This window comes from Meles meles, chromosome 2 (assembly GCF_922984935.1).
Source record: "Meles meles chromosome 2, mMelMel3.1 paternal haplotype, whole genome shotgun sequence".
In the NCBI taxonomy this organism is placed as follows: domain Eukaryota; kingdom Metazoa; phylum Chordata; class Mammalia; order Carnivora; family Mustelidae; genus Meles; species Meles meles.
In genome coordinates this window covers 84,415,996-84,442,908 of record NC_060067.1, presented here as the reverse complement: position 1 = coordinate 84,442,908, position 26,913 = coordinate 84,415,996, and the positions used below count along the sequence as shown (strand labels likewise).

General features: G+C 33.9%; 1 protein-coding gene and 1 pseudogene across 2 annotated transcripts in view; both read left to right on the top strand.

Moving 5' to 3' along the window:
* HSPA4L (heat shock protein family A (Hsp70) member 4 like) overlaps positions 1 to 26,913 on the top strand; it is a 50,953-nt gene that overhangs the window by 13,335 nt on the left and 10,705 nt on the right. Inside the window, exons 3-16 of one of the 2 annotated variants that reach the window (XM_045990530.1) lie at positions 175 to 315; positions 2,201 to 2,323; positions 5,412 to 5,511; positions 5,872 to 6,005; positions 7,951 to 8,195; positions 8,334 to 8,410; positions 9,259 to 9,410; positions 9,859 to 9,965; positions 12,512 to 12,645; positions 14,320 to 14,519; positions 20,229 to 20,327; positions 21,603 to 21,740; positions 25,137 to 25,262; positions 25,769 to 25,876. In XM_045990530.1, the coding sequence (XP_045846486.1) occupies positions 175 to 315; positions 2,201 to 2,323; positions 5,412 to 5,511; positions 5,872 to 6,005; positions 7,951 to 8,195; positions 8,334 to 8,410; positions 9,259 to 9,410; positions 9,859 to 9,965; positions 12,512 to 12,645; positions 14,320 to 14,519; positions 20,229 to 20,327; positions 21,603 to 21,740; positions 25,137 to 25,262; positions 25,769 to 25,876 (1,884 nt within the window). The remainder of the gene's footprint in view (positions 1 to 174; positions 316 to 2,200; positions 2,324 to 5,411; positions 5,512 to 5,871; positions 6,006 to 7,950; positions 8,196 to 8,333; positions 8,411 to 9,258; positions 9,411 to 9,858; positions 9,966 to 12,511; positions 12,646 to 14,319; positions 14,520 to 20,228; positions 20,328 to 21,602; positions 21,741 to 25,136; positions 25,263 to 25,768; positions 25,877 to 26,913) is intronic. The other variant, XM_045990537.1, reaches the window with a different exon arrangement.
* On the top strand, positions 17,886 to 17,966 carry LOC123937714 (annotated as a pseudogene).

Below are 26,913 nucleotides of genomic sequence, written 5' to 3'. Positions count from 1 at the left end.
ATGCATACATTCTTATTGTATAATTTTGCTGTCAGCTGGAAGCCAGACAAATGATTGTGTATAATTCTAAACTTAAATGTGTAGGATAAAGAGACTTGGTGGTCTTAAATATTAGCATAATGTTGATTTTGCATTCATTAAATATCAATAAATAAAAGTGTTTACTGCCAACAGATAGTCACAAATGTAAGAAATACAATTCATGGCTTCAAAAAGCTTCACGGGCGATCATTTGATGATCCCATTGTGCAAACAGAAAGGATCAGGCTTCCTTATGAACTGCAGAAGATGCCTAATGGAAGTGCAGGAGTTAAGGTAAGCCTCTCAGAGTACAAACATATTTAAATTCAAGAAACCAAATATAATATTGCCTCTTTATAATATTTTTCCACTAGACCTAGTACATATGTACCAAGATTCAGTTTTTGTAGTAAGCTTTAGTGAGTGCAGAACAATTACAATTAGATAATTCTTATTTTTGTTTTTTCGTTTTTTTAAAGGTTTTATTTATCTGAGAGAGAGAGAATGAGCAGTGGGGAGGGGCAAAGGGGGAGAGAGAGAGAGTGAGAAGCAGACTCTTTGCTGAGCTGGAAGCCCAGTGCAGGGCTGGATCCCAGGACCGGGAGACCAGGACCTGAGCTGAAGGCAGATACTCAAGAACTAAGCCACCCAGGTGCCCCTAGATAATTTTTAAAATCCAGAAAATACTTTTATTGTCAAGAAAAAATTATTTGAAGAACTTTTAGAAGTGAACAGTATTTAAGCAATAAAGGCAGAGGCATAAGTGATTTAGAAAAATAGACTCCATAAGTATATTAATTGTTATATTAAAGCAAACTCTACTTCCAAATAAGAGATGGATTCTTGATTTTTAATTCTGCATCCTGAGATGGTAAGTTATAGACTGGTTAGCATTAGTGTTTTTTACCTCAAAACACAGTTACCATATGACCCAGCGGATTCACTCTTCGTTATATAGACCAGAGAATTGAATGATGTGTGCACACAAAAACTTGTACCTGATTTTCACGATAGCATTGTTCATAATACTCAAAAAGTAGGAACAGTCCAAGTGTTCATCATCTGATGAGTGGTTAAATGAATTGTGGTACCTATACAATGGAATATTTAGCCATAAACTGGGGTGACTTCATAGAGATGAACATGGCCCCATAGATATACATATATACACTTACACACACGTATGTTGTGCTGCTTGAGAAAAGCTCTTTCAGAGTTCAGTGTTACAGAATAAAATTCGGTTCACTAAGGACACAGAAGTAAGACATAACTTTTTCTTCAGTAAACTAAATGTAGTTATTATATGGGTTCCAAGGTAACTTTATATTGCTCATAAATTTATTGGTTATTATAAAAGGGCTTAATTATCTAAAGCACACATCTTCCAGTGTTCCTTCATCAAGAAGCATTGTAAAGTTCCCTTTTGTGTGCTTAAATGCAACCTACTCTTAAACCTGTATGTAAGATGAAGTGGTTATTTGGTCTAAAAAACATAATTTTAAAATTTCATATATACATCTCTAATATTTAACTTATGATTATTCCTAGAAACCTTGGAATAATAGATAAAATATCTTTTTTAATAAGAAATTTTCTTTCCTGATATTCTAATTTCCTCTTCCTAAAACTGTATGACTAAATCTTTCATTTTAAACCCAGAAGAGTTCTTTCTAAAGGAGGATTATTTGATCTTTTTCTCTTTCAATATATGCCTAGAAAGTGAATGATAAAAATTGCTTTTGTGAGAGGCATGTGGGTGTCTCAGTCCGTTTAGCGTCTGCCTTCAACTCAGGTCATGATCTCAGAGTCCTGGGATTGAGCCCTGCATCAGGCTCCCTGCTCAGTGGGGAGCCTACTTCTGCCCCTCTCCCCCTGCTTATGTGTACACTAGCACACACTCTTTCTTTCTTAAAATCTTTTTAAAAAATTGCTTTTGTGAAAGGAGAGATCTAAGGCAGGAAGACATTTTTGAGGACAATTTGGTTATATTACTATGTGTAAGTCATTTGAATTTTAGAAATGAGAGGTGGTAATACTAGAAAAATCTTTTTCAAAATATAACTTCTTGAGCAAAGACTTTTTCGCTGTTGTTTGTCTATCATGTATAGAGTAGATCCTCACAGAATACATATTGGATGAATAAAAGACTCTTAATAAATATCTCAACTTTTGGTTTTAGGTGCGGTACCTAGAAGAAGAGAGACCTTTTGCAATTGAGCAAGTTACTGGAATGCTGCTGGCTAAACTTAAAGAGACTTCAGAAAATGCTTTGAAGAAACCAGTGGCAGACTGTGTGATTTCAGTAAGTTTACTTCACTACTTTCAATCGTACCTTCCAGTATATTAACATTCTATTGAAATATTTTTCTTTCCTTTTCTTTACTCTTTTGATCTTACTTAGTAAAAAAACAAAAAACAAACAAAAAAAACCTTTTTATGTTAAAAAAAAAAAACACCTTATTTGGTAAAGTTTAGGATTGAGTTAGTTTCCCAAAAAGTCAGTTATGATAATCTGTGAATCTTAAAAAAAAACAGTGTATATGATTAGTGACTGCTGTACCTGCCAGTAATTCCTAAGAATCTTTCCTGGTCACTCTTAACTTCCCACCTGTAGGGACCTTAACATTTCATGGCAAAGTTGAAAATTCCCAGTTGGGAATTTGAGATTATATATATTTATATATTTTGTATCAGAAAGAAAAATTTTTTAAATGAAAAATTGGATATATTTAACATGTTATAGTTTCAGAAATTTTGACATATGCTTACACAAAACCATCATCAATCATTATCAGTATTATAAACATATTTATCACCCCCCAGAATCTTATTGTATCTCCTTTAAAGTAAAAGTTGTTTAGGTATAAGGTGTGTAACATGATCCTTTGACATACGTATACATAGTGAAATGATAATGGTTACTGCAATTGAGCAAATTAACATACCCATCTCAAGTACTATTTTTGTGTGTGTGGCAAGAACACCTGAGATCTACTTTCTCAGCAAATTTCCAGTATATAATACACTATTACTTACTCTAGACACCATATGCTATACATTAGATTTCTAGAATTTATTCTTCCTACATAACTGAAACTTTGTAATCTTTGGCCAGTATCTCCCCATTTCCCCCACCTCCTTGCCTCTGGTAACCACCACTCTACTGTCTTGCTTCTATGAATTTAGCTTTTGTAGATTCCACATATAAGAGAGCATGCAATATTTTTCAGAAAGAAAAGGTCTTTAAGGATTCATAGAACATTTCATCATTTACTCTTATCTTTTGAGATCCCATTATATACTGATAACTTCTTAAAGTTACATGTTGTCACTTAAATGTGAGTATATTTCTAATACTATTAAACTTCTCTAAGTTCAACAGTCTCCTGTCCTCAGAAAAATAGAATTGGATTATAAACTCTACTGGAATTTAGTAATTAGATTATTATAGGTATTTAGAATTTTTTGAATGAGAGAAAAATAATAGAGCTTTAATATTTTCTATTCTGACCATTTAATAATAGCAAATAATAGAGTGTACCTTTGGCCAGGCAATGTTGCAGGCATTTCATAAGTACTAACTCATTTAATCCTCAGAACCACCCTATGAAGGTAGGATATTTTTAGCTCCAGTTTTATAGATTAAAAAGCAGACACAGAGAAGTTAAATAACTTGCCCCAAATCAACAGAGCTAATGAGTTGTAAGCCAGAATTCACACCCCTGTATGTCATTCCCAAGCCTCTGCCTATAACTCTTCCCTTGTACTACCAGTTGAAAGTATACATCCTAGTGGGTTTGGTTTTAAAATCCATCTTAAATTCAAGTTCATTGACTATACTTGATAATACTTTCACATCAGAAGTTAATGTCAGAAGAGAGCATGATGAACATTTTGGCCATTATTTACTTTGTAGTTAGTGTGATAGACACATTGTGAGCTATATAAGGGGAAGTATTTTCTGTTTTATGCACTGTTATATCCTTAAGTGGTTAGAAAAGGACCTGGTACATAAGTGCTCAATGAGTATTAAGTGAAGTCTATATTAGAATTTGGATTTTTGTCAGAAGGATAATAGCAAAATCAGGATAAACAGTTTATCAAAATTCAAGTTCTTTTCCTGTTGTTAGTATCTGTTAAATGAAATTTCTGACTTCAAAAAGCAATAAAATTGGAGACAACTTACTTAAAATTGGAAGAGCTCCAAGTCATTTTGTACATGAATGTACTTAATTAGCTTTTTTTTTTTAAAGATTTATTTATTTGAGAGAGAGAGCATGCAGTACACATGCACACATGCAGGGGGAGGGGGAAGGGAAGAGCTGACTCCCTGCTGAGTGTGGAGCCCACTTCAGCTCTGTCCCAGGACCCTGAGATCATGACTTGAGCCTAAGTCAGATGCTTAACCAACTGAGCCACCCAGGTATTCCTACTTAATTAGCTTCTCAGAAATCTGTCTGTAGACACAAATCAAAATTTGACAGAACTAAGTATATGTAAATCTTAAAAGTCTCAGTTATCTTTTAATAAAATCTTTGTTTAATTAACATTAATTAAACATATAGTGGTTTTTGGTGATTTTAAAAGAAGTACATGCTCTTCATAAGTCCCCTCCAATATAGATACCCCCTCCCTTTGAGATGATAGGCACTGCAAACCTTTGGGTTTTATATTCTCCTAGGTAACATGTACCTACACAAAAATCATGCTACACATGCCCTTTTTTCTAATCAGTATAGATACTCTTCCATGACTATTCAGATCTGCCTGATTCTAACAGCCACATAGTATTCCATTATATGGAAATACCAAGATATATTTATTCTCATTTTAACAGTCTTGGGCTTTCAATTTTTCATTATTAAAGATGAACTCACTTTTTTTTTTCCATAGAGCAGACCCAACACAATAAAGATTTAGATGAACAGGGCACCTGGGTGGCTCAGTGGGTTAAGCTGCTGCCTTCAGCTCAGGTCATGATCTCAGGATCCTGGGATCGAGTCCCGCATCGGGCTCTCTGCTCAGCGGAGAGCCTGCTTCCCTTCCTCTCTCTCTGCCTGCCTCTCTTGTGATTTCTCTCTGTCAAATAAATAAGTAAAATCTTTAAAAAAAAAAAAAAAAAAAAGATTTAGATGAACATATTTTGGAAATCTTGAAGTATAGTTTCATCTTATTAATTGCTTTAAATTTGTGTTCAAACTTAGGTCAACACTTTATGGTATAGAAATTGCCAAAAAGAAAAAACTAGTATTTTTTTTCTTGTTTATTTAATTAGAACACCATTCTTTGCCTTAAGCTTTTAAAGCAGTTATTTTACATTTTTAACTGATGAAATGTTTAAAATCTATTATATCAAACCAATATATTTAATTACTGTTTTAAAATACCAGATTCCTAGCTTTTTCACTGATGCTGAGAGAAGATCTGTGATGGCTGCAGCCCAGGTTGCAGGTTTAAATTGTTTAAGGTTGATGAATGAAACTACTGCAGGTGAGCACTTTGCAGTTTGAAAATCACTGTCAGAAAAATACTGTTCTGGTTGTTTTGTTTTAATATAAAGCATTTATCTTTTTAAAACTTACTGTGTACTGGCTCTTTTAACCTTTAGTTTTGTAGTACAGTATTTTGCTAAAAGTTAAATATGTCATATTTGCTGAAAGAATTATCTATAACATAAATGATTCTAAAGGAAAAATAAAAACAGTAACCAAATTATAAAGTTAATTTACTTTGAAATATGAGTATCATTTATATTACTCTCTATTAAAGTGTAGTATCAAAAGGACTTATCTTTTGTTTTCCAAGTGACTGCTATCCTGATACTAATGTAATTTCTTTGTTCTTACACAGTTGCACTAGCATATGGAATTTATAAACAGGATCTTCCCCCACTGGATGAGAAACCAAGAAATGTAGTATTTATTGATATGGGACATTCTGCCTACCAGGTCTCCGTTTGTGCTTTTAACAAAGGAAAACTTAAAGTAAGTAAATAAATGATTTGCTATATGTAAGTTTAATGGTTAAGAGAGCATGTAAGACAATATAGAGAATCTTAGTGCCTGGGTTTAAATCCTGGCTCGGCCACTTAAAAACTGTGACCTTGAGCAAGTTACATACTCTCCTTAAATCTCAGATTTGCCACCTAAAGATAGTATCAGTAATTACCTCAGAATTTTTGAGGAAAAATTAGTTTTAATGTATGATAAATGCTTGGAATGCCTTATAATAGATACTGTAATATGTATTAGCTATTTTTATTGTCAAGGTGTTAGGTCACCTACAGGGAGCATTAAGTACATTACTATCCATAAATATATTTAGGAAACATTTTCTAAAATGATTCCCTTTGTTTTATAAACTTTCCTTATCCAGGAGTTCTAATTACAATTTTCTAGAATGTGGCATCGTTTAGTTCTGTGTGCTTATCTTACAGTTTGTTTGATTTTACATTCATTTTTACATTCGTCATCTTATCTTGTCTCTCATCCTCAGTCACATGTGTAGAAGTTACTTAGAGGATGAAATACTATCCAACAGACCTTTTAGAGCCTTCTGTCTCACAGTTTATAGTAACATCCTTGTAAGCAGAAAACACAAGGGTAATGACTTATAATGAATATAGGATAGTTTTCTGTAAATTGGTTTAATCTGTTGTTTAGTCTTCAATTTTAACTTAAGAATATTTTCCTCCCTTCCTTTTTAGTAGATATCTTCGAGTAGCCATATCTGTGGCCCTTCTGTCCGGAAGGATGCATGTTTGCACTAGTCATATACCAACATAGTTTTGCAGTTAATTTTGTGTAGTACTGGTCCTAGCAAGAAGTTGATCCATGAATTCTCCATACTAGTCTGTGGGCTGATAACCCAATCACATTATGTTTACAACTTCTGTAGGGTTTACTATTGTTCCATCACACATTCTTGTGAAAAAAACCCGAGGAGCCACACCAACAGTGGGGTTTCTATTTTTTAAGTGACTAGTGTAAGTAGTCATTTGTGTCCTCTACCTTGGAGAGAGAGACTAGATATCTTGCTCCTGCATTTTCAAGAGGTATGGTGTTCAAGTTCTGTGACTTTTCTACTCCTCTTTGATTCATTCACTAGCTGGGGCTCATTGGTCAACAGGTTTATTATATTATTAATTTTTGTTTCTTTTCTTCACTTTCTTCTGTTTTATTTTTTGTTTTGTCATGGATTCTTTTGTTCTATGTTTTTATAAAAATGCTATAAAAATGGCTTGGGTTTTTTGTTTTTTTTTGTTTTTTTTAAGATTTTATTTATTTACTTGACAGAGATCACAAGTAGGCAGAGAGGCAGGCGGAGGGGGGGGGGAAGCAGGCCCCCCGCCGAGCAGAGAGCCCGATGTGGGACCCGATCCCAGGACCCTGAGATCATGACCTGAGCCGAAGGCAGCAGCTTAACCCACTGAGCCACCAAGGGCCCCCCCCCTTTTTTTTTTTAATGGTAGTCAGAAGGCCTAATTCCTGACCTGAAAATTGACCAATTGTGCTATTTTAGATTTAATCTTTGAATTGGCTTTTCTTGGCTATTTTGTTTTGGTTTCATGCTTTAGGACTGTTCCTTTGCTCTCTTAAACTTGGTTTTTGGCCTGTCCAGTGTTGCTATAGAATCAACGGATATGAGATAGTGAAGTTTTAATTGTTGTAACTAAATTATTCAGAAATAGAATTAATTATAATTATGGTATATGGATCTGCAACCCAAAATAGATAATTCAGAATGGGTAAGTATGTTGGCTAAATATAAGTGATAATTAGTATAAGTGATAGCAAGTTTGACACCCCTTTTGACAAGTTTTGACAAGTTTTTTGCCTTTAACTTTATTTTTATTTTAAAAGTTGGTTTTTATTTTTTTGAAAGCATTTATATTTCTGAAAATTCAGTTCTGGTTTTTTGGTTAAACAGGTCTTGGCTACCACCTTTGATCCATATTTGGGTGGCAGGAACTTTGATGAGGCTTTAGTAGACTACTTCTGTGAGGAATTCAAGACCAAATATAAGATAAATGTGAAAGAAAATTCTCGGGCTTTGTTGCGTTTATATCAGGAATGTGAAAAACTGAAGAAGCTAATGAGTGCAAATGCATCAGATCTTCCACTGAACATTGAGTGTTTCATGAATGACCTTGATGTTTCTAGTAAAATGAACAGGTACCGTGTATGTTTTCGATTTAAGAAGTATTGGCTTATTTTATGTTTAGATCATGTCTGATATTTTTCATCCTGTTTAGAAGATCTACTTGAATTTTATATCCCAAAATGATAGAATTTTATTTATTTTTCCCACAGGGCTCAATTTGAACAGCTATGTGCTTCCCTCTTCACCAGGGTTGAGCCACCATTAAAAGCAGTAATGGAACAAGCTAGTAAGTGTAAATTACTAGATGAAACATCAAAATTGTATTATGGCATTAATTCACTTGAATGGGGTAGGGAATGGTAAAAGCGATGAAAACTTTCATTTGTTTTTTGAAGATTTTTATCTCTCATTTTAAGATTTTTTATTTTATTTACTTGATAGAGAGAGATCACAAGTAGACAGAGAGGCAGGCAGAGAGAGTGGGGGAAGCAGGCTCCCTTCCAAGCAGAGAGCCTGATGTGGGGCTCGATCCCAGGATCCAGAGATCATGACCTGAGCCGAAGGCAGAGGCTTAACCCACTGAGCCACCCAGGTGCCCCTTTATCTCTCGTTTAGAGATTTAGGGAGATTATAGCTTCATTTATAAGAGTAAATGCACTATGAATCTGGGTTTATGAGAATAATTCCTGACTTATGTTACTGTTTACATCATAAAACTAACACTAGGTATATTTGGAGGTATTTATATGTAAGTATCCTGTAAAGTCTAAGATGAGAAAAAAGTAGAAATGGGACATGATTGCTTTTTGTTAACGTTTTTGGTAACCAGTACTTTCTATGGGTATTTGTGAGGTGAAAATTAGAAAATTGAAGGACTCTGGAGAGCCCATGAGGTACTCGTCTATTCTTATTGTCACTCTGTCATCTGGACCAAGTGCAGTGCTTGACGCATGGATAGTTAATATTTACTAAGTTTTGCCTTTTTCTAAAATTTGTTTTTATCTTCTTTCTATTTAGTCTTGTTTTTAGCAAAAACAAAATTGATTTTTTTTTAAAGTACTTTCCAAGGTCTTTTGGTCACATTTTAATAAAGACTATCTTATTTTTCTCAATTAAAAACATTTTGTTTTCCAGACTTGCAACGTGAAGACATAAGTAGTATAGAAATTGTAGGGGGAGCAACTCGAATTCCTGCAGTGAAAGAACAAATCACTAAATTCTTTCTTAAAGACATAAGTACCACATTAAATGCTGATGAAGCTGTTGCAAGAGGATGTGCATTACAGGTATGATTATTTAATAATCTCCCCTTTTTTACAGTATATATTTTGACAGAAATATGGTGATAAGCCTAAAGGGACCTTTTAATATTATTTATTCAAACCACTTGCCAATAGGCTAAAAATAAATTGAAATTATTCCTGATAAAGTAAGTCTTGCATTTTTCCAATTTATGTTTTAAACTGTCATAGGATAATGTCTATACTGTAGTGAAATTATGAATTCTTATAATTATTCCCATTTAAAATTCTTTTTTCAGATTTAAAAATATTTTATATTTTTGTAAGGTCATAATGAGTACTCTTGGCATTTTAAAGTAGCTCTTACCAAAAGACTGTAATTTTTAGGATGTAACAATTTTATTTCAAGGACTTTATCAAGCAGTTCAATCAGGGTAACCTACGGTATGTTTTGTGTTTGTTGATTTAAATATGGTATACATCTTATTTTCAGTGTGCGATTCTCTCACCAGCATTTAAAGTGCGTGAATTTTCTATAACAGACCTTGTTCCCTATTCAATCACATTAAGATGGAAGACCTCTTTTGAAGATGGAACTGGGTAAGTTACTTTTAAAGCCTTGGTTAGAGCTTATTGTAAATAACCAATTGAAACAACTTTCTGAACTAGAGGAATTTACGCTTCTAAAACTCTCAAATACTTTTTTTTTTTAAAGATTTATGAAAACTCAAATACTTTGAATAAAATGTATTCATTTTATGAAAAGGAACTATAAGATATTATATAATGTGTAAACCATGATGGCATATTTTTAATTAATATTTTATTATAAAGTAAATCATTCTTATTTTCAAATAAAATCACAATATGGAAATATAAAAACTTAAAAAACCTGCATCTGCCCTACCCCAACTCCTACTTAGCCCATTTTACAAAGGTGGCCATTGTTAATAGCTACACTTATATCTATCCATTTTCTTGAATATCCAAAAATAAAATAAACAAAGTTGTACTTTTTAAATACATACATCATTATCTGAGTGTTTTCCAGTGCAACTTCCTTTTTAAAATGTTATATATTACCTTTCCATGTCAATAGACAGTGACTGTTTTCTCAGCAGTTCTGTGTGCCATAATTAATTTAACAAATACACCCTAAAGTCTTATTTTTTCTGATTCAGTTAGTGCTATTAGGAACATCCTTGTATACATTTCCTTGTTTAGTTGGGTTTAGTATATGTGTAAGATAACTATATAAGACTGAAATTGACTCAAAGGATATGTGCATTATTATAACCAGTATTGCCACACTATTCACCAAAAGCATTATACCAATTTATATTCCTTTTAACATTGCTGAATTATCTGTTGTAGCTCATTTTCTTCTATGCTATTAAAGATAACATTCTGAAATAGAAAATAAGTATTTTGTTAATAGATTTGCATATCTGACCTTCATGAGCCACAGTCTTATGCTTTTATTGACGTTTACATTTCCTTTTCCATGAACTGCTTAAGATTGAAATAGCTTGCTTCCCTGCCAAAATAAAAATTTGTGTTTCCAATAATATATCTGATTAGTTTTCAGAGCTTAAAATTTGTACAAAAAGGTAAACCTGTATTTAGATTTTAAAGTTACTTTTAAAGTTTTTTTGTTCTGTACTCTATACATCCACACCCCCAAGAAACTAAAAGTTTTACACAAATTCTGAAACTATGGATCAGTCTGATCTGAATGTTTTGCAGAACATTTAAATGGCATGTCCTAATGTCAGTTTTGAGGCAAGAAATGCTGTTCTTTAAAGTTAACTTCAGGGGCGCCTAGCTGGCTCAGTTGGAAGAGCATGTGACTCTTGATGTTAGGGTTGTAAGTTCGAGCCCCATGTTGGGTATAGAGGTTAACTTAAATAAACATCATTTTTTTAAAGATTGTATTTATTTGAGAGAGAGAGTGAGAGAGAGGTTATGAGCAGAGTGAGGGGCAGAGGAAGAAGCAGACTCCCTGCTAAGCAAGGAGCCCATTGCAGGATTCCATCCTAGGAACTTGGGATCATGACCTGAGCTGAAGGCAGATGCCTAATCCACTGAGCCACCCAGAAGCCCCTAAATAAACTTTAAAGAAGAAAATTAAAGTTAAGTTCAGTTGAAGATAACAGTGATCCAGAAAAGTATTTTAAGAAACATATGGGGAGTTAACTTGAAAAGTAAACCTATCCTAGTGATTACAATAAGAAAGTAAAAAATAATGTAGGTTTTTGAAAGCTGGGATAGAGGGCAAGGTCCATGAGTATGAGATTTGCAAACCTTCCATAATGAATAGGGTAATGGTATAGTATTATAGAGTAAGTTTGTAGGCCACTATAAACAATAGTTTAAGCTATTTCTGTTAAACTGTTTAAGAGTGGGACTTGTTATGTAGATTTTAAAACTTCCTGTACTAGAGAGGAAGAAATACTATGACATTATTACATCAGTTGAAAAAGTTGGAATATGGAAGTATCAGTGCAAATTTATAAAGTTGACAGCTGTACCATGGTTATAGTAGAAAATATCCCTGTTAGGAAATGCACATTGAAATAATTAGATGTAAAGGGCTGTAATGTTATGTAACACCCTCCACTGGTTCTGAAAAAAATATACATGTACATAGTGTGTGCACTTAAGTGTTGAGAAAAGTGGGATAAAATGCTGGCAGTAAATCTAGGTAAAAGATATATAGGTGTTCCTTGTTCCTTGTGCTGTTATTTTTGCTCCTTTCTGTAAGTTTGAAATTGGTTTCAAATTAAAGTATTTTAAAGGGAGCTACAATTTAAAGGGTTACATATGATAAGTATTTTGGAAACTGATAGGATGTGAGCAAAAAACTAGTTCCTGTATTTTGGCCTCAAAATATACCTAGTCTCAGTTCATTTTTCTTTTTTTTTTTTTGGTAGGATAAAATTGTCTCATGACAGACATTCTAAAAACTTTGAGCCATAAACCTATCAAATTGTATGTTCATAGCAAAACCAGTAATTCTTTATCTTTACATTTGTGACAGAGGTCTTTACAGTTGCTGCTTTTGAATTAGGAATCACATGGATACTGTAGTTAGATTCATAGACAACTTTCTGTTTATTTTGAACTATTTTCCCACTTCATTTTAGGGAATGTGAAGTATTCTGTAAGAACCATCCTGCCCCATTTTCAAAAGTCATTACTTTCCACAAGAAGGAACCATTTGAACTAGAAGCATTTTATACTAATTTACATGAAGTGCCTTATCCTGATCCAAGAATTGGTAAGAGAACTCAAGAAAAAAATTTCACAAACTTTTGCTTTATAAATATATTAACATTTGAATCAAGTAATTAATAAATTGATATTTGAGCTAAGCTAGCACTGAAAGCTGTTCATACTTTTTCTAAACATGCGCTTTTAGTATTCACAGTTTATCCTGGAATAACATAGATCTGAATGTTTTTAATTCATTTTGACTTCTCTATTTAAAATGCTCTGTAATTTGCCTGAAAGGTTTGGGTAAGGGTCATTTTTTTATGGAAAAACTCCTTAAACAGTAAGTTGAAATTGTGCTGTTAGACTGACTATGTATTCTGACTTTAAACTTAAGTTCCCTGGCAACAACTAGAATGCATATCATTGGATGAATACAAAAGTGAAAATTGGGGACTGTAATAACTGTTTTAACTGAGTAATCTTTTTTAGAGATATAAAACAAAATATGATTTTTATTACATTTAAGGGAAGGAATAATTTATAATTCTTTAAATTTTCTATTTGTATTGCTTTTATTGATAGACTAAAAAGGGAACAATCTGAATATCTCAAATACGTTATTGAAAGCAGTAGAAATAAGTTAGGGAAGGTGGAATTCGTTTGCCCTTGCTTCTGTAACTGAGTGGCTTAAACAATTTGTTGTCTCTAGTTCTAGAAGCTAGAAGTCTGAAATCAAAGTGTTGATAGGATTCCTTCTGAGGGTTTTGAGGAAAGGGTCTGTTCCAGGCTTCTGTCCTTGATTGGTAGATGGCCGTCTTCATGTTCACATGACATTTGCCCTGTATGTGTATCTGTCTCCATAGAAGGACATCGGTCACTGGATTAAAGCCTACCCTGATAACCTCATTTTAACCTGATTACCTCTGCTAAGACCTTGTATTCTTAATAAGGTCATCTTCTGAGGTACTTGAGAATAGGACTTTATATTAATTTGAGGGTAAGGGTCTCAATTCAACCTGTAACTAAGGTCAACCAAATTTTTTACTTCAGTTTTTCTGCCTAGTGTCCTTTCTCTACTATGGATATCATTATATATTGTGGATTTTTAAAAATAAAACACAGAGGGGCACCTGGCTGGCTCAGTTGGAAGAGTTGTGTGAATCTTAATCTTGGGGTTGTGAGTTCAAACCCCATGTTGGGTGTAGAGATTACCTAAAAATAAGGTATTTTAAAAGATATAATAAAATAGTTTCTTAAAGTGAAAAGTTAGTATCTCTGTAGGTATTAGTGACTGAATAACTTAGCAATTTTGTTATAGGGTGAAATTTTAAAAAATTGCTTTATTTGCGAATTACCAAGATGGTTATGATTTGCAAAACTTGGAACAAAAGGATAATGTCCATTTTTGTCCAGCTTATAAATTGAATTTTGTTATTTTGGTTTTAAAATAGCAATTTATAAAATACTTAAAAGCTCTATTGCCTTGAGACAAATTGTCCTTTGTTGAAGTTCCAACTTACCTTTGTCCTAGCATTGGTGATTTTGGGCAGGCTGCTTAACCCTTCTAAATCTTAATATTAGGTCCATTAAGATATAAAAAAGAGGTAATCTAGGGTCAGTGCATTTTCCACAGTAGTTATTCTGGATATAATTTATGATTATTTGCCTTCATCTAAAAGAGTGAATGAATAAATTAATTGGAGGCTCATGTTCTGATGGAAGCTCTTTTTTCCTTAAGGGAGCTTCACTATTCAGAATGTTTTTCCTCAGTCTGATGGTGATAGTTCCAAAGTGAAGGTTAAAGTTCGTGTTAACATCCATGGAATCTTCAGTGTGGCCAGTGCATCAGTAATTGAGAAGCAAAATGTGGAAGGGGATCACAGTGATGCTCCTATGGAGACAGAAGCTTCATTTAAGAATGAAAGCAAAGACGATGTGGTATGTAGAAAACCTATTGCAAGGTTCCTCTAATAAATATTTAGTTTCTTAATTATAACTGATAGATTAAAAGTTGAAAATATTAATCTCTGAGATTTTACTGTAAAAATTGATAAAACTTTTTTAATAAAAGCATCAAAGAGTGATTTTTTAAGTATAATTTTAAATGCTGTACATCTTTCACATTTTTTAAACTTTAGAGGTTTTTGCGTCTTTAATAGCCTTATATGAAACACATGTGTTTGGAGTCGTCTTTCCTAAATTCTTCTTTATTTCCATTAAAAACATGTATTATGGCTAGCTTTTTAGCTTAGAGATAAATCCATTCAGATTGACACATTTTGAACTATACATGTACCTTTTTTTAGATAAAGTATATGCTTAATGCTATTTTCCTGGGCTTAGGGGATATCTGTGGTATTTGAACATGAGTGTGCTATACATTCAGTAATGTCAATACAGATTTTAGACTGTTTATTTCCATATTACTCTTTCTGTACTTTAGATGCAGAACTCAGAATGTGATATTTTCCATTTCACAAAGATTTCATCTTTTTATATATGTACCATTTATGTTATTTTTAATGGGATATTAGATTTTGTTTTGGTCATAATTGGAAATCTGCCCTAGATTTTTTGTGTTTTGTGTATATTAAGAATGGATTTTGAGGGTGCCTGGGTGATGTGGCTCATAGGGCATCCAACTCTTGATTTCAGCTCAGGCTCTGATCTCAGGGTTGTGAGATCAAACTCTGCGTAGGGGAGTCTGCTTAAGATTCTCTCTCCTTTTGCCATTCCTGCTCATGTGCCCTCTCTCTCTCAAATAGAAGAATAAATCTTTTTAAAAAATGGATTTTGTCTTGTTAAATTTCAAGACTTTCTCCCTTTTGTGAAGTTTGTCTCTTTGTTTTTATTAATACTTAAACTAAAATCTTCCACATTGATCAGAATCCTACTACTGTTTAAAGTACCCATTTAAGAAGGATCATGGCATTTTCTTTCATTCTTCTTCCCATGTATTATTTTGCTATTATATCTTTCCTTGAACTGAAGAGAAAAGAAGTGTCTTAATCTGTTAGTAAAGGGTATGAGTTTTTTATAATTAATGTAAGAATAGTTTTTTTGAAAAGTTAGTTTTCTTAGTTGTAGTTCATAATAATTTGTCAGACATGTAAATTTAATCCATTAAGATTTATTTTTACTAATATTGAGAGCACTCTTTATGCCATTAGGATGAGTTTTTCATAACGATTTCAGTTTTCTTCACTTCTTTTTCTTAAAAATCTCTGCTGAGACCTTTATTTCGTTTTCTGTGTATAGCAGATCCTAGGCACTGAAAACAATAATATAGCATCCATTTTTCTGCCACCTCTAGCGTTTCTTATTTGCTGCTTTTATTTTGTCTGTGAGCTTAAAAGAATGAAGAATGCTCTGGATGTGGACTTAAAAGATTCCACCTGTGAGGGGCACCTGGGTGGCTCAGTGGGTTAAAGCCTCTGCTTTTGGCTCAGGTCATGATCCCAGGGTCCTGGGATCGAGCCCCACATGGGCCCTCTGCTCAGCAGGGAGCCTGCTTCCACCTCTCTATCTGCCTGCCTCTCTGCCTGCTTGTGATCTCTGCCTGTCAAATAAATAAATAAAATCTTAAAAAAAAAAAAAAAAAGACTGCACCTGTGAATAAAGGGTATGAAGTTATGACAGCTGCTTTAGCCATTCAAGAGACTTACTTGCCTACCCAAGAGTGTTTTGGCTTATAGGAATATTTCTAGGTAGTTTATGTCCCCATATAAGGGATTTCTTCTAGATAAGTAAGATGTTCCTAAATATTCTTTCTACAACATACATAATCAAGAGAAAAAGGTTAATATTGTGGATCATATCCTTGGCATTTTTAGCAGGCATGTACCACATATATTATCTTTTAAATCCCTACCATAGCTGGATATAATAAGTGTTGAATAAATTGTAGTTTATTTCCAAAGCATTGCTAACAAGGAGTGATGGTTGAGTATCCTGTGTAGAAAACATCCTGTATGCTGTATTTATTTCTTAATGGTTTTCTCTAGGATTTTTAAAATTCTGTATCCAGAAGTTTAAGAGCTAAGTCTTACATATCATATTATAAAGTCGTTTCTTCCTTCTTCCCAAAAAATGTGAACCAAATCAGAGTAGACTTTGGAATTTAATTCAGTTTTAGAGGGAAACTAAGAGGGTAGTAAGTTCTTTTTACTCTTCTCTGCTTGCTGACACTATTGGCTTTGACGTAAACCCAGTATACAGCAGGAATCTTTTTTTTTTTTTTTTTGGCTTTTCCATGAGTTGATTTATGAAAGATTATTTTATGGGCCTCTTTTTTTTTTTTATTAAAAATTAGGATAGCTTTGGGGCGCCTGGGTGGCTCAGTGGGTTAAAGCCTCTGCCTTCAGCTCAGGTCATGATCCCAGTGTCCTGGGATCGAGCCCCGCATCGGGCTCTCTGCTTGGCGGGGAGCCTGCTTCCTCCTCTCTCTCTCTCTCTCTGCCTGCCTCTCTCCCTACTTGTGATCTCTATCTGTCAAATAAATAAATAAAATCTTTAAAAAAAAAAAAAATTAGGATAGCTTTGATTTTCCCAAAAAAATCATAACAGATTGCTGACTTTTCTTCAATATAAAGATACCTCAAAATTAAGTTAATATTTCTATACACACACACACACACACACACATATATATATATAAATATATGGTCATACTAAGAAGTTATCACAGCTTAGGCTTTGTCACAAAACCAGAGATCAGAAAGACTATATGCCATTTATTGTACTAATAAACTTTGATTTTACTATTCCCCAGTTGTTGGCCATTTTTTCAAAATACCTGATTACTTATATGTACGAGGCACTGTTTTAGGCACTGAGAATACAGTGGTAAGCAAGAAAGAAAAGGTCTCCTTCTGTCTGTAACTTACATTCTAATGGGAAAGGATAAGCTGGAAACAACAAGATACCATTTAAATATAAAGGAAATTAATGGGTGGGATGCATAGTGGAAATGAACTGTGTGGTAGTGATAAGGAGAGCCTCTGTGAAGAAGGAACAGGTAAACCAGCCTGAAAGATGAGAAAGCAGTTTGAAGGTAAGGTGTGGGTTGATGTCTGGGCAGAGTGAGTAACAAGTATAAAGCCACCGAGGCAGAAAGCCCTTTTTTGTTGTAACAAATGTGCAAAGGTAGTTGATACATGAGATAAAGGAGTGGAGAAGGTGGGGAGAGTGGCAAGAAAAAAAATTGAGAAGGTAGATCAAGGGACAAATCCAGTAAAGCCTTTATATAGTTCATGATAATGATTCTGGATGTTACTCATTTTTTTTTAAGACTTATTTATTTTAAGCTTTGCGCAGTGGCAGTATCGTAGCCAATGAGGTTTATCCGAGGCGCGATTATTGCTACTTATTTATTTTAGAGAGCACAAGCTAGAGGGGCAGAGGGAGAGAGAATCTCAAGCACCCTGCACTGAGCATGAAGCCTGATGCAGGGTTCAGTCTCATGACCCTGAGATCATGACCTGAGCTGAAACCAAGAGTTGGATGCTTAACCAGCTGTGCCACCCAGGCGCGCCTGGATTTTATTCCTAAGTACTTTTTATTCAGCAAATAACTAAAAGCACTAGGATATATATATGGATATATCAGGGAACAGAAAAACGATCTGGACCCTCATGCAATTTTAAAATCTGTTAGAGAAGCCAGAGTCCAGAAGCACGTCTTTTAATTTCCCCACCGTGGATAATATTTGTATGAACCTTCTCAAATCATATCAAAAGTTTAACATATTACTCTCAAATCAATTTAAGCTGTACAATTTTCCACTTTTTAAAATATATCTGAAATTGGGGTAGGTTTTGCACATGATCATATCTTTTATGTATTGTTGCCAGTGGCAGTACTCATGAAACAGTTCTCATCACCTGTACAAGTGTGAATTTTGTTGTTATTCCCAATGGCATGACTAGGCAATTTCATCCCCTTGACACTTCATCAACAAATTGTTTTCAAGACCCTTCATGGAAGTCCTGGTTGTTGTCTGAAAACTGACTCCTTTTGGTGTGATAAAGAAAACACCATCATAGGGGCGCCTGGGTGGCTCAGTGGGTTAAAGCCTCTGCCTTTGGCTCAAGTCATGATCCCAGGGTGCTGGGATCGAGCCCCACATCGGGCTTTCTGCTCAGCGGGGAGCCTGCTTCCCTGCGCTCTCTCTGCCTGCCTCTCTGCCTACTTGTGATCTGTCAAATAAATAAAATAAAATCTTAAAAAAAAATACCATCATAAAACTTGCAGAATAGGTATCAGGGGCTTTAAAGAAAATATTAAGAGACCATACTGGAACAGTTTTTAAAAATGCTGGGTCACTGATGCTTTTGATGGCAGAGAGGACAGTATTTTGTAGAAAAATACTTAACAACTGAATTAACTGATTCAGAAGAGTTGAAAATTTGAATGTGAAGTTTTAGAAATACCTTAACCACTTCATATGATTTATCTTTTAGAGATAAAGATATACATGTTAGAAGAGCTCTTTCAATAAGTATCAAATAAAAATGCTAACTGATCAAGCATTTTGGCCACTTAATTGAAAGTATTTTTTTCTTAGTATTTCATGAAGTAGAGTTAAATGTATTTGTATCTTCCTACATTGCACCAACTCACCACTATATCATTTTTTTCCACCTTTTTCAATCAGGATTGGGGAAATTCTACAGTTGGAAGTTGGCTTGGGGTGGGGTGGGGTGGAATATCAGAAATACTTGGCTTTAAAAAAAAACATTTTAAAAGATTTATTAGAGAGCAAGGGGAGGGGCAGAGACAGCATCCACAAGCAGACTTCCTTACATGGGGCTCGATCCCAGGACTCTGAGATCATGATCCGAGCCAAAACCAAGAGTCAGCCACTTTCTCCACTGAGCCACCCAGGTACCCCAGAGATAATTGACCTTTTAACTACAAAGAACACTGGTTAAATGATCTTCTAACTTTTTATTCTCTTTGCCACAAGTATTTCTTCATGATAGCCTTCTGAGTATCTTATATCTGCTTAACTCCAAATATATAAGACTTAAATTATACTGATTCCTGAATTCCAGGCTTCTTTTTAGTAGGATGGCCATATAAGGTTAAGAAAGACCAGAAAAATCTAGTACTTGTGATTGTTTACCAAGTAGAGCTTATTTTAACTGGTTGAAAGTTTGTCTTTTAGACATTAAAAAATCTTTGAAGTTTACTTTGTAATAATTTGGAGACATCTACTTTGACAGTTCTGATGTAATGGGTATTTTACTACATTTTTAAAAAATGAACTTATGTAATAAATGTATTTTGTATCTCATTTTCCCACATTTAGTTCTTTAAAAACACTTTTCAAGTCAAATTTAATGTTCTTTTTTTGGTAAGCTTATATTTGTGAATTTTGATTGGTGACTTTAACTTGAAAACCGTTTTCTGTTTCTTTTGTAGTTACTTGACCACAGCTGAATGAAACTATTTATTCACTTATCATCAAATAGAACTTTTTCTTTTGTGTGTTAATCTACTTATTTGTAGTTATTCTCATTTGGAAAACAGGCTTCTACTTTACAATGTTCACACATTACAATTTTGAACACTTAACATGCTGTTTATTTTTAAAAAATAGAATAAGGAAGACACTTACGTTATCAATTACATTTTTCTATCCAGGATAAAATGCAAGTTGACCAAGAAGAAGGAGGGCATCAAAAATGTCATGCTGAACACACTCCAGAAGAGGAAATTGATCATACAGGAACCAAAACAAAGGTGTGTTTTACTGTTTTTGTGGTTGTGTCTTTTTGAGATTGGTATTTTGAGTAACGTATTTACTTTATACTGCATGCTTTTAATACACTTGATATTTTAAATCTTAGTACTCTGGAAGAGGCATATAACCAGAATAAATACAATTCTATGAGTTTATTATAGAGGATTTTTAAAAGAATGAACACTAACAATGTAAGTAAAATTATCCCTTTGGTGAGAAAAAGATGATGCATTTTTCAGTAATTTTTTTGTGTCATTAAAAACCATGTAATCCCAGAAAAATAGGAAATATAATAAGCTAAATGAAGAAAACTTACATTGTCAGTAACCTCACATCTCAAAATTAACCACTCTTAGCATTTTGCTGCATATTATACAATATTTCCCTTTGTGCAAAAAAAAAAAAATTTTTTTTGAAGGTAAAACTTTAAAGGAGAATTCTTTTATTGAAAATCATCATTTTACTGAGACAGTTGTTGCCAATAAAAGGGAGAGACCCTGATCTAATCACCCAGATGAATGGGGCTGCAGTTCTAAATAACCATCTTCAACAGGTCTGTCTAACCTGAACAGAATTTAATCTATATTGGTTGGTTGTAGGTTAGTTGTAGATCTTTTCCAGAGGTTATATTCTGTTTCAAGTCCTAAGCTCTCCAAAAAAAAAAAAAAAAAAGAAACAGTCCTAGGCTCTCTGTAATTTAAAAACTAAAGCCTGTTTTTCTAAATTTTCAATTTTTCTTGGTATTTTTTGCTTTAATTGTTTAACAGCTTAAGATATAGTTTATATACCATATAGTCCACCCATTTAAAGTATACAATTCAGTGGTTTTTAATATACTCCATTATATAAATGTAATAGTGCAGAGTTTTGCAGCTATTACTATAGTCATTTTTACAGCATTATCATCACTCAGACACTGCCAAACTGTTTTTCCAGAGTGGTTTCAGTATTTTATAATCTTGTTAGCAGTATATGAGGGTTCCAGTTTCTCCACATCCTCACCAATTCTTGTTATTTTCCTTTTATTCATTATAGCTGTTCCTAGTGAGTGGGAAGTGGCATCTCATTTTAGCTTTAATTTGCATTTCCATCCTGGTGTCTTTTATGTAGAAAGATGTAGTGTATGCAGTGTATAAAATACTATCCATATTAAAGTAGTATTAAGTACAGTAGATGGTAAAAGTTCTGATTTTACTTTTTTGTTTCATCTGAAATCACTTTTAAATCTTTTTTAAGCTGGTTTTATTTTACTTCTCTTGCATTTCTCTTTGCAGTCAGCTCCCTCAGACAAACAAGATCGATTAAACCAGACTATTAAAAAAGGAAAAGTCAAGAGTATTGATCTGCCTATTCAGAGTAGCCTGTGTAGACAACTGGGCCAAGATCTTCTCAACAGCTACATTGAAAATGAGGTATATAAATTTGAGTTGATATTGAAATAAGTGGTAGTGTAGTCTGAAATTTTTGTAAAAGTCAATGATTATGACCTCCACCCCACAGTTTGGGTACCTAGTCCATAACTCCTAAGGAATTATTAAGTCATTGAACTACTTTATTTTAGACAAAATACTGAGCTATGTTAATGTCATGTACAGTGTAGCTTTCATCAGAGTTATGTGAAAAATATGCATTGTGCCCACTATAAAGAAAGACTACTCTAATACTAAGGATTCTCATCCCCTGGTACTTTGTCTTTAGCAGTAATACCCAGCAGACGTTATATGGGGAAGTATTAGCAGCTCCCCTCTTCTAATGTGTTCTTTAAGATAAGGCTCTATTCAGAATATTTTCTGACTTCTTAAGATGTGTTGTCATTCTTCAAATTTTCTTTACATGTCTAATTACATGTATCTAATTTTATAGTCTCGAGGAAAAGTTTTGTTTCTTGACTAGCAGTTGTGTAAGAAATAATTTTATTTTTAAAACTTCTATTTAGTGGTAATTTCTACAGGCTTGGCTAGTGTTAGAAAAAAATCAGTTTCTTTGAAGCGCCCATATTCTCCTTTTGGTGCACATTATTCTGGGAATTTCTTCAAGAGAATTTGACTTTATAATGATTGCCCTGTTTAGTACCTATCTATATTGTCTGTTCATTAACTATTAAAGTGAAGCAAGCATTCTTGGAGACCATGAGTAATTAAGAATTTGTTTTGAGACAAATTCATTTTCCCAAAGGAATAAACTGTAGGCAAGTGCTGCTGTGGCAAATTTTGTGCATACGATTTTTTTTTTAAGGTTTTAAATGTCTTACTATTTTAAATTCCAAAGGTCGGTGCACTGTAGTCTTCTGTTTAAAATACTGTGTTTCTGGTGCTCGCTTTGGCAGCACATATACTAAAATACTGTGTTTCTGTTATGGGGCACCTGGGTGGCTCGGTGGGTTAAAGCCTCTGCCTTCAGCTCAGGTCATGATCCCAGGGTCCTGGGATCGAGCCCCACATCGGGTGCTCTGCTCAGCGGGAAGCCTGTTTCCTCCTCTCTCTCTCTCTGCCTGCCTCTCTGCCTACTTGTGATCTCTATCTGTCAAATAAATAAATAAAATCTTTAAAAAAAATAAAATACTGTGTTTCTGTTAAAGTGAAAATTTTGTTCAGGTATTAACAATTCTCAGATTCTTTATTTCTTTGCGTTAGTTATAACAATAATCATATTTGCTAAACCTCTTAAAACACATTGATATCATATTTAATCCTCAAACCTGTGAAGTATAAGTACTGTTAGAGATTTATGTTTTACAGATGAAGAGACAGGAACAGGTAGCCTAATCATACAAGGTCCGAGAGTAACCTTTGAGTTGCAAACAGTTGTAATCTGTTTCCAAAGTTCAAGATCACAACCACTATACTATATCCCCTTCTAGAGCTAATATTTATTCAGCACGAGTTAGGTGCTAGGCACTATACTAAAATTTTATGTGAATTATATCAATCTTACTAACAGCCCTAACAGACAGAGAGTTGTATTCTCTCTGTTTTAGGATAGGAAAACTGAGGCTTACAGAGGTTCAGTGAACTTCCTGTGATCTCAAAGCTAGTACATGGGGAGCCAAGGTATTGAACCCGAGTATGTACAATGACATAGTCTATGTGGGGTTTTTTAAATAGCTTTATTGCGATATAATTCACATACCATACAGTTAACCCATTTAAAGTGTAGTTTGGTGGCTTTTGGAATATTACACTTTACTAATCTTTTAAGTTGTAGTAAAATGTATATAACATAAAATTTGCCATTTGACTAAATGAACAGCAATTCAGTGGCATTGTTAAATTCAAAGTTTTGTGAATTGTCACCACTGCCTATTTCTTTTTCATAACTTTTTCATAACCCCAGAAAGTCTGTAATCATTAATAACTCACCATTCTTCTCTTCCCCCAACCCCCAGTAAACTCTAGCCACTTTCTGTCTCTGGATTTGCCTATTCTAGATAAATCATATGACTGTAATCATACAATAGTTGTCCTTTTGTGTTTGGTTTAGTATACTTCACATAATGTTTTCAGAGTTCTTCCATGTTGTAACATGTATCAGAACTTAACACCTTTTTAGAATAGAGTAATATTTCATTGGATATATATGTACGTTGTATTTATCCATTCATCTGTTAATGGACAACTGAGTTGTCCACCTTTTGACTGTTGTGAATAATGCTGTAGTGGGCATTCAAATATCTGTTTTGAGTTCCTGTTTTCAGTTCCTTTGGTTATATACCTTGGAGTGAAATTGCTGTCATACTGTAAATCTTTGTTTAGCTTTTTGAGGAACCACCAAACTGTTTTACATAATAGCTGCAGGATTTTACATTCCCAATAGCAATATGCAAGGTTTAAAAATTCTCTACATCCTCACCAATGTCCATTTCTTACAATCCATTTCTTTTGATTATAGTCATTCTAGTAGGTATGAACAGGTTTTTGGTTTGCATTTTCCTGATGCATATTCTTTTTTTTTTTTAATTGAAGTCTAGTTGATATGCAGTGTTATTTTAGTTTCAGATATATAGCATAGTGATAAACTAGTCTATACATCTTGCTCACCACAAGTATGGCTATCATCCCTCACTATACACTATTATTATACTATTGACTATATTTACTATGCTGTACCTTTTATCCCCATGACTTACTCATTCCATAGCTCTAAGCCTGTATCTCCACTCCCTTTCACGCATTTTGCCCATCTCCCCATCTATCTACCCTCTGCAACCATCAGTTCTGTTTTTTTGTTTATTCATTTGTTTTGTTTTTTAGATTCCACTAAGTGAAATCATATGGCATTTGTTTTTGTCTGACTTGTTTCACTTAACATAGGTCCATTTATGTTGTTGCAAATAGCAAGATTACATCCTTTTTAATGGCTGAGTAATACTCCATTACACCCTCCCACACACACACACACACACAACCCATACCTTCTTCATTCATCAATCAATGGACATGGGTTTCTTCTCTATCTTGGTATTGTAAATAATGCTGCAATAAACAGAGGTGCATACCTCTAATTATTTTTGTTTTCTTTGGGCAGATACCCAGTAGTAGAATTATTGGATCATATGGCACTTCTATTTTTAATTTTTTGAGGAACCTCCATACTGTTTTCCACAGTTGCTGCACCAACTTATATTCCTACCAACACTGCACAAGAGTTCCTTTTTCTCTATGCCTTTAGCAACACTTTTTTCTTGTCTTTTTGATTCTAGCTATTCTGACAGGTATTAGGTGATAGCTCATTGTGGTTTTTATATGCATTTTCCTGATGACTCTCCTGCATATTCTTAATAGCAGCTAATCTAAACATTTTGAATATAGGGGAAGATGATAATGCAAGATAAATTAGAGAAAGAAAGAAACGATGCTAAGAATGCTGTTGAAGAATATGTGTATGATTTTAGAGACAAGCTGGGCACGGTCTATGAAAAATTCATCACTCAAGAAGTAAGTCTAAATTTTTAAATTTTTTATTAGAACTCTTTGTTTGAGGGGCACCTGGGTGGCTCAGTTGGTTAAGCATCTGACTCTTGATTTCAGCAGGTCGTGATCTCAGGTTCGTGAGATCGAGCCCCATGTTGGGCTCTGTGCTCAGTGTGGAGTCTGCTCTCTCCCTCTCTACTCCTCCTTTCTACTTGCGCTCCCATGCACTCTTGCCCACTCACACTGTCTTCCTAAAATAACTCTTTAAAAAAATGACTTGACAATGCTAATACAAATCATATAAATAAACATATAAAATGTGTTACTGTTGTCCGTCTCCTTGAGCCACGTTTAGGAATGGTTCTTAGTTATTTCTCACAACTGCAGAACTATAGTGAAAAACATGTTTATGAATAAAAAGCTAGAGAAATTGAAATTTAATCTTTTATACTTGAAAAACGTTCTGTCCTTCTTTGATAACTTTTATTTCTAAGGAATTTTCAGTCAGTGTCTTTTAAATGTGTAACTAGGACTTGAATAAACTGTCTGCGATATTGGAAGACACAGAAAATTGGCTTTATGAAGAAGGAGAAGACCAACCTAAACAAATTTATGTGGATAAGCTTCAAGAACTAAAGGTAAATTTTTTAAAGTCGATGTTAGTTTTCAATAGAACATTAAATTTTCCTAAAAATTATGCTGTAAAAGCAAAGTCTATTTTTAATAAATATATTAGAAAATAATAAAGCAAGATACATGTAGGAAGAAATGTTCTCTAATCTTAAAAGCATTTTTGGAGGGCAATAATACTACATAATTGAAATCAAATAATGTGTAAACATATTTGTTAAGATTTTCAGATATAAATATGTAGCAGATGATTGGAGTGTTACCAGTTTTACATTAACCATATATTTCTGAGATGTCATTAAGAACAGATTTGTGAACCTAATCCCCTCTTACCCATTAGAGGTTACACCCTTTCTCTACACTTATTCTCTCCCCTTCACTGTCATGATTTTGAGGAGTAATTTACTGCCCTATTTTCACATTGCAACTGAGGGAGATACCTGGCCAGTGAAGAAATTAAAAAGTAGCACTCCTGCTCTTGAATGTCCTTCCACAAAGAAATAAGGAGATGTGGCCACCAGGTCTCCCTTTTCTAGGTCCAGTGGTATGATTTTAAGAAAAGACCTATTACTCTTTTCTGCTTCTCTGCCTTACCCTGAAAAAAGTAGTTTTAAGTTCACATTACAAGGATGATAGGAAATTTGTTTTTTCTTCTTCTTCTTCTGTGTGGATCATAGCAATACTTTAATGTTCACATAATTACCAGGGGCTCTTACTAAATGCAGACTATGATTCAGTATATATCTGAGTGATGGGCCTGTGATTATCTACTTTTAACAAGCTTCCAAGAAATTCTGATGCTGCTGGTCACTGAGCCATTCTGAGTAGCAAGGAAAAAACATAGATGACATCAGTAATGATTCCTAGGCTATGGGAAAAGACAGCCCTTTAGGACTGGGAGAGGTGGGGAGTATAAGAGAAGTTACTTAAAAGCAAAAGTTAGTATCTTGAAAATGTTAGAACTGTCTTCATGCCAGTAAATTACTTCCATATGGAATAATTAGAAATCAACTAGAAAACCTAAACTTAAAAAAAACTTAAAACC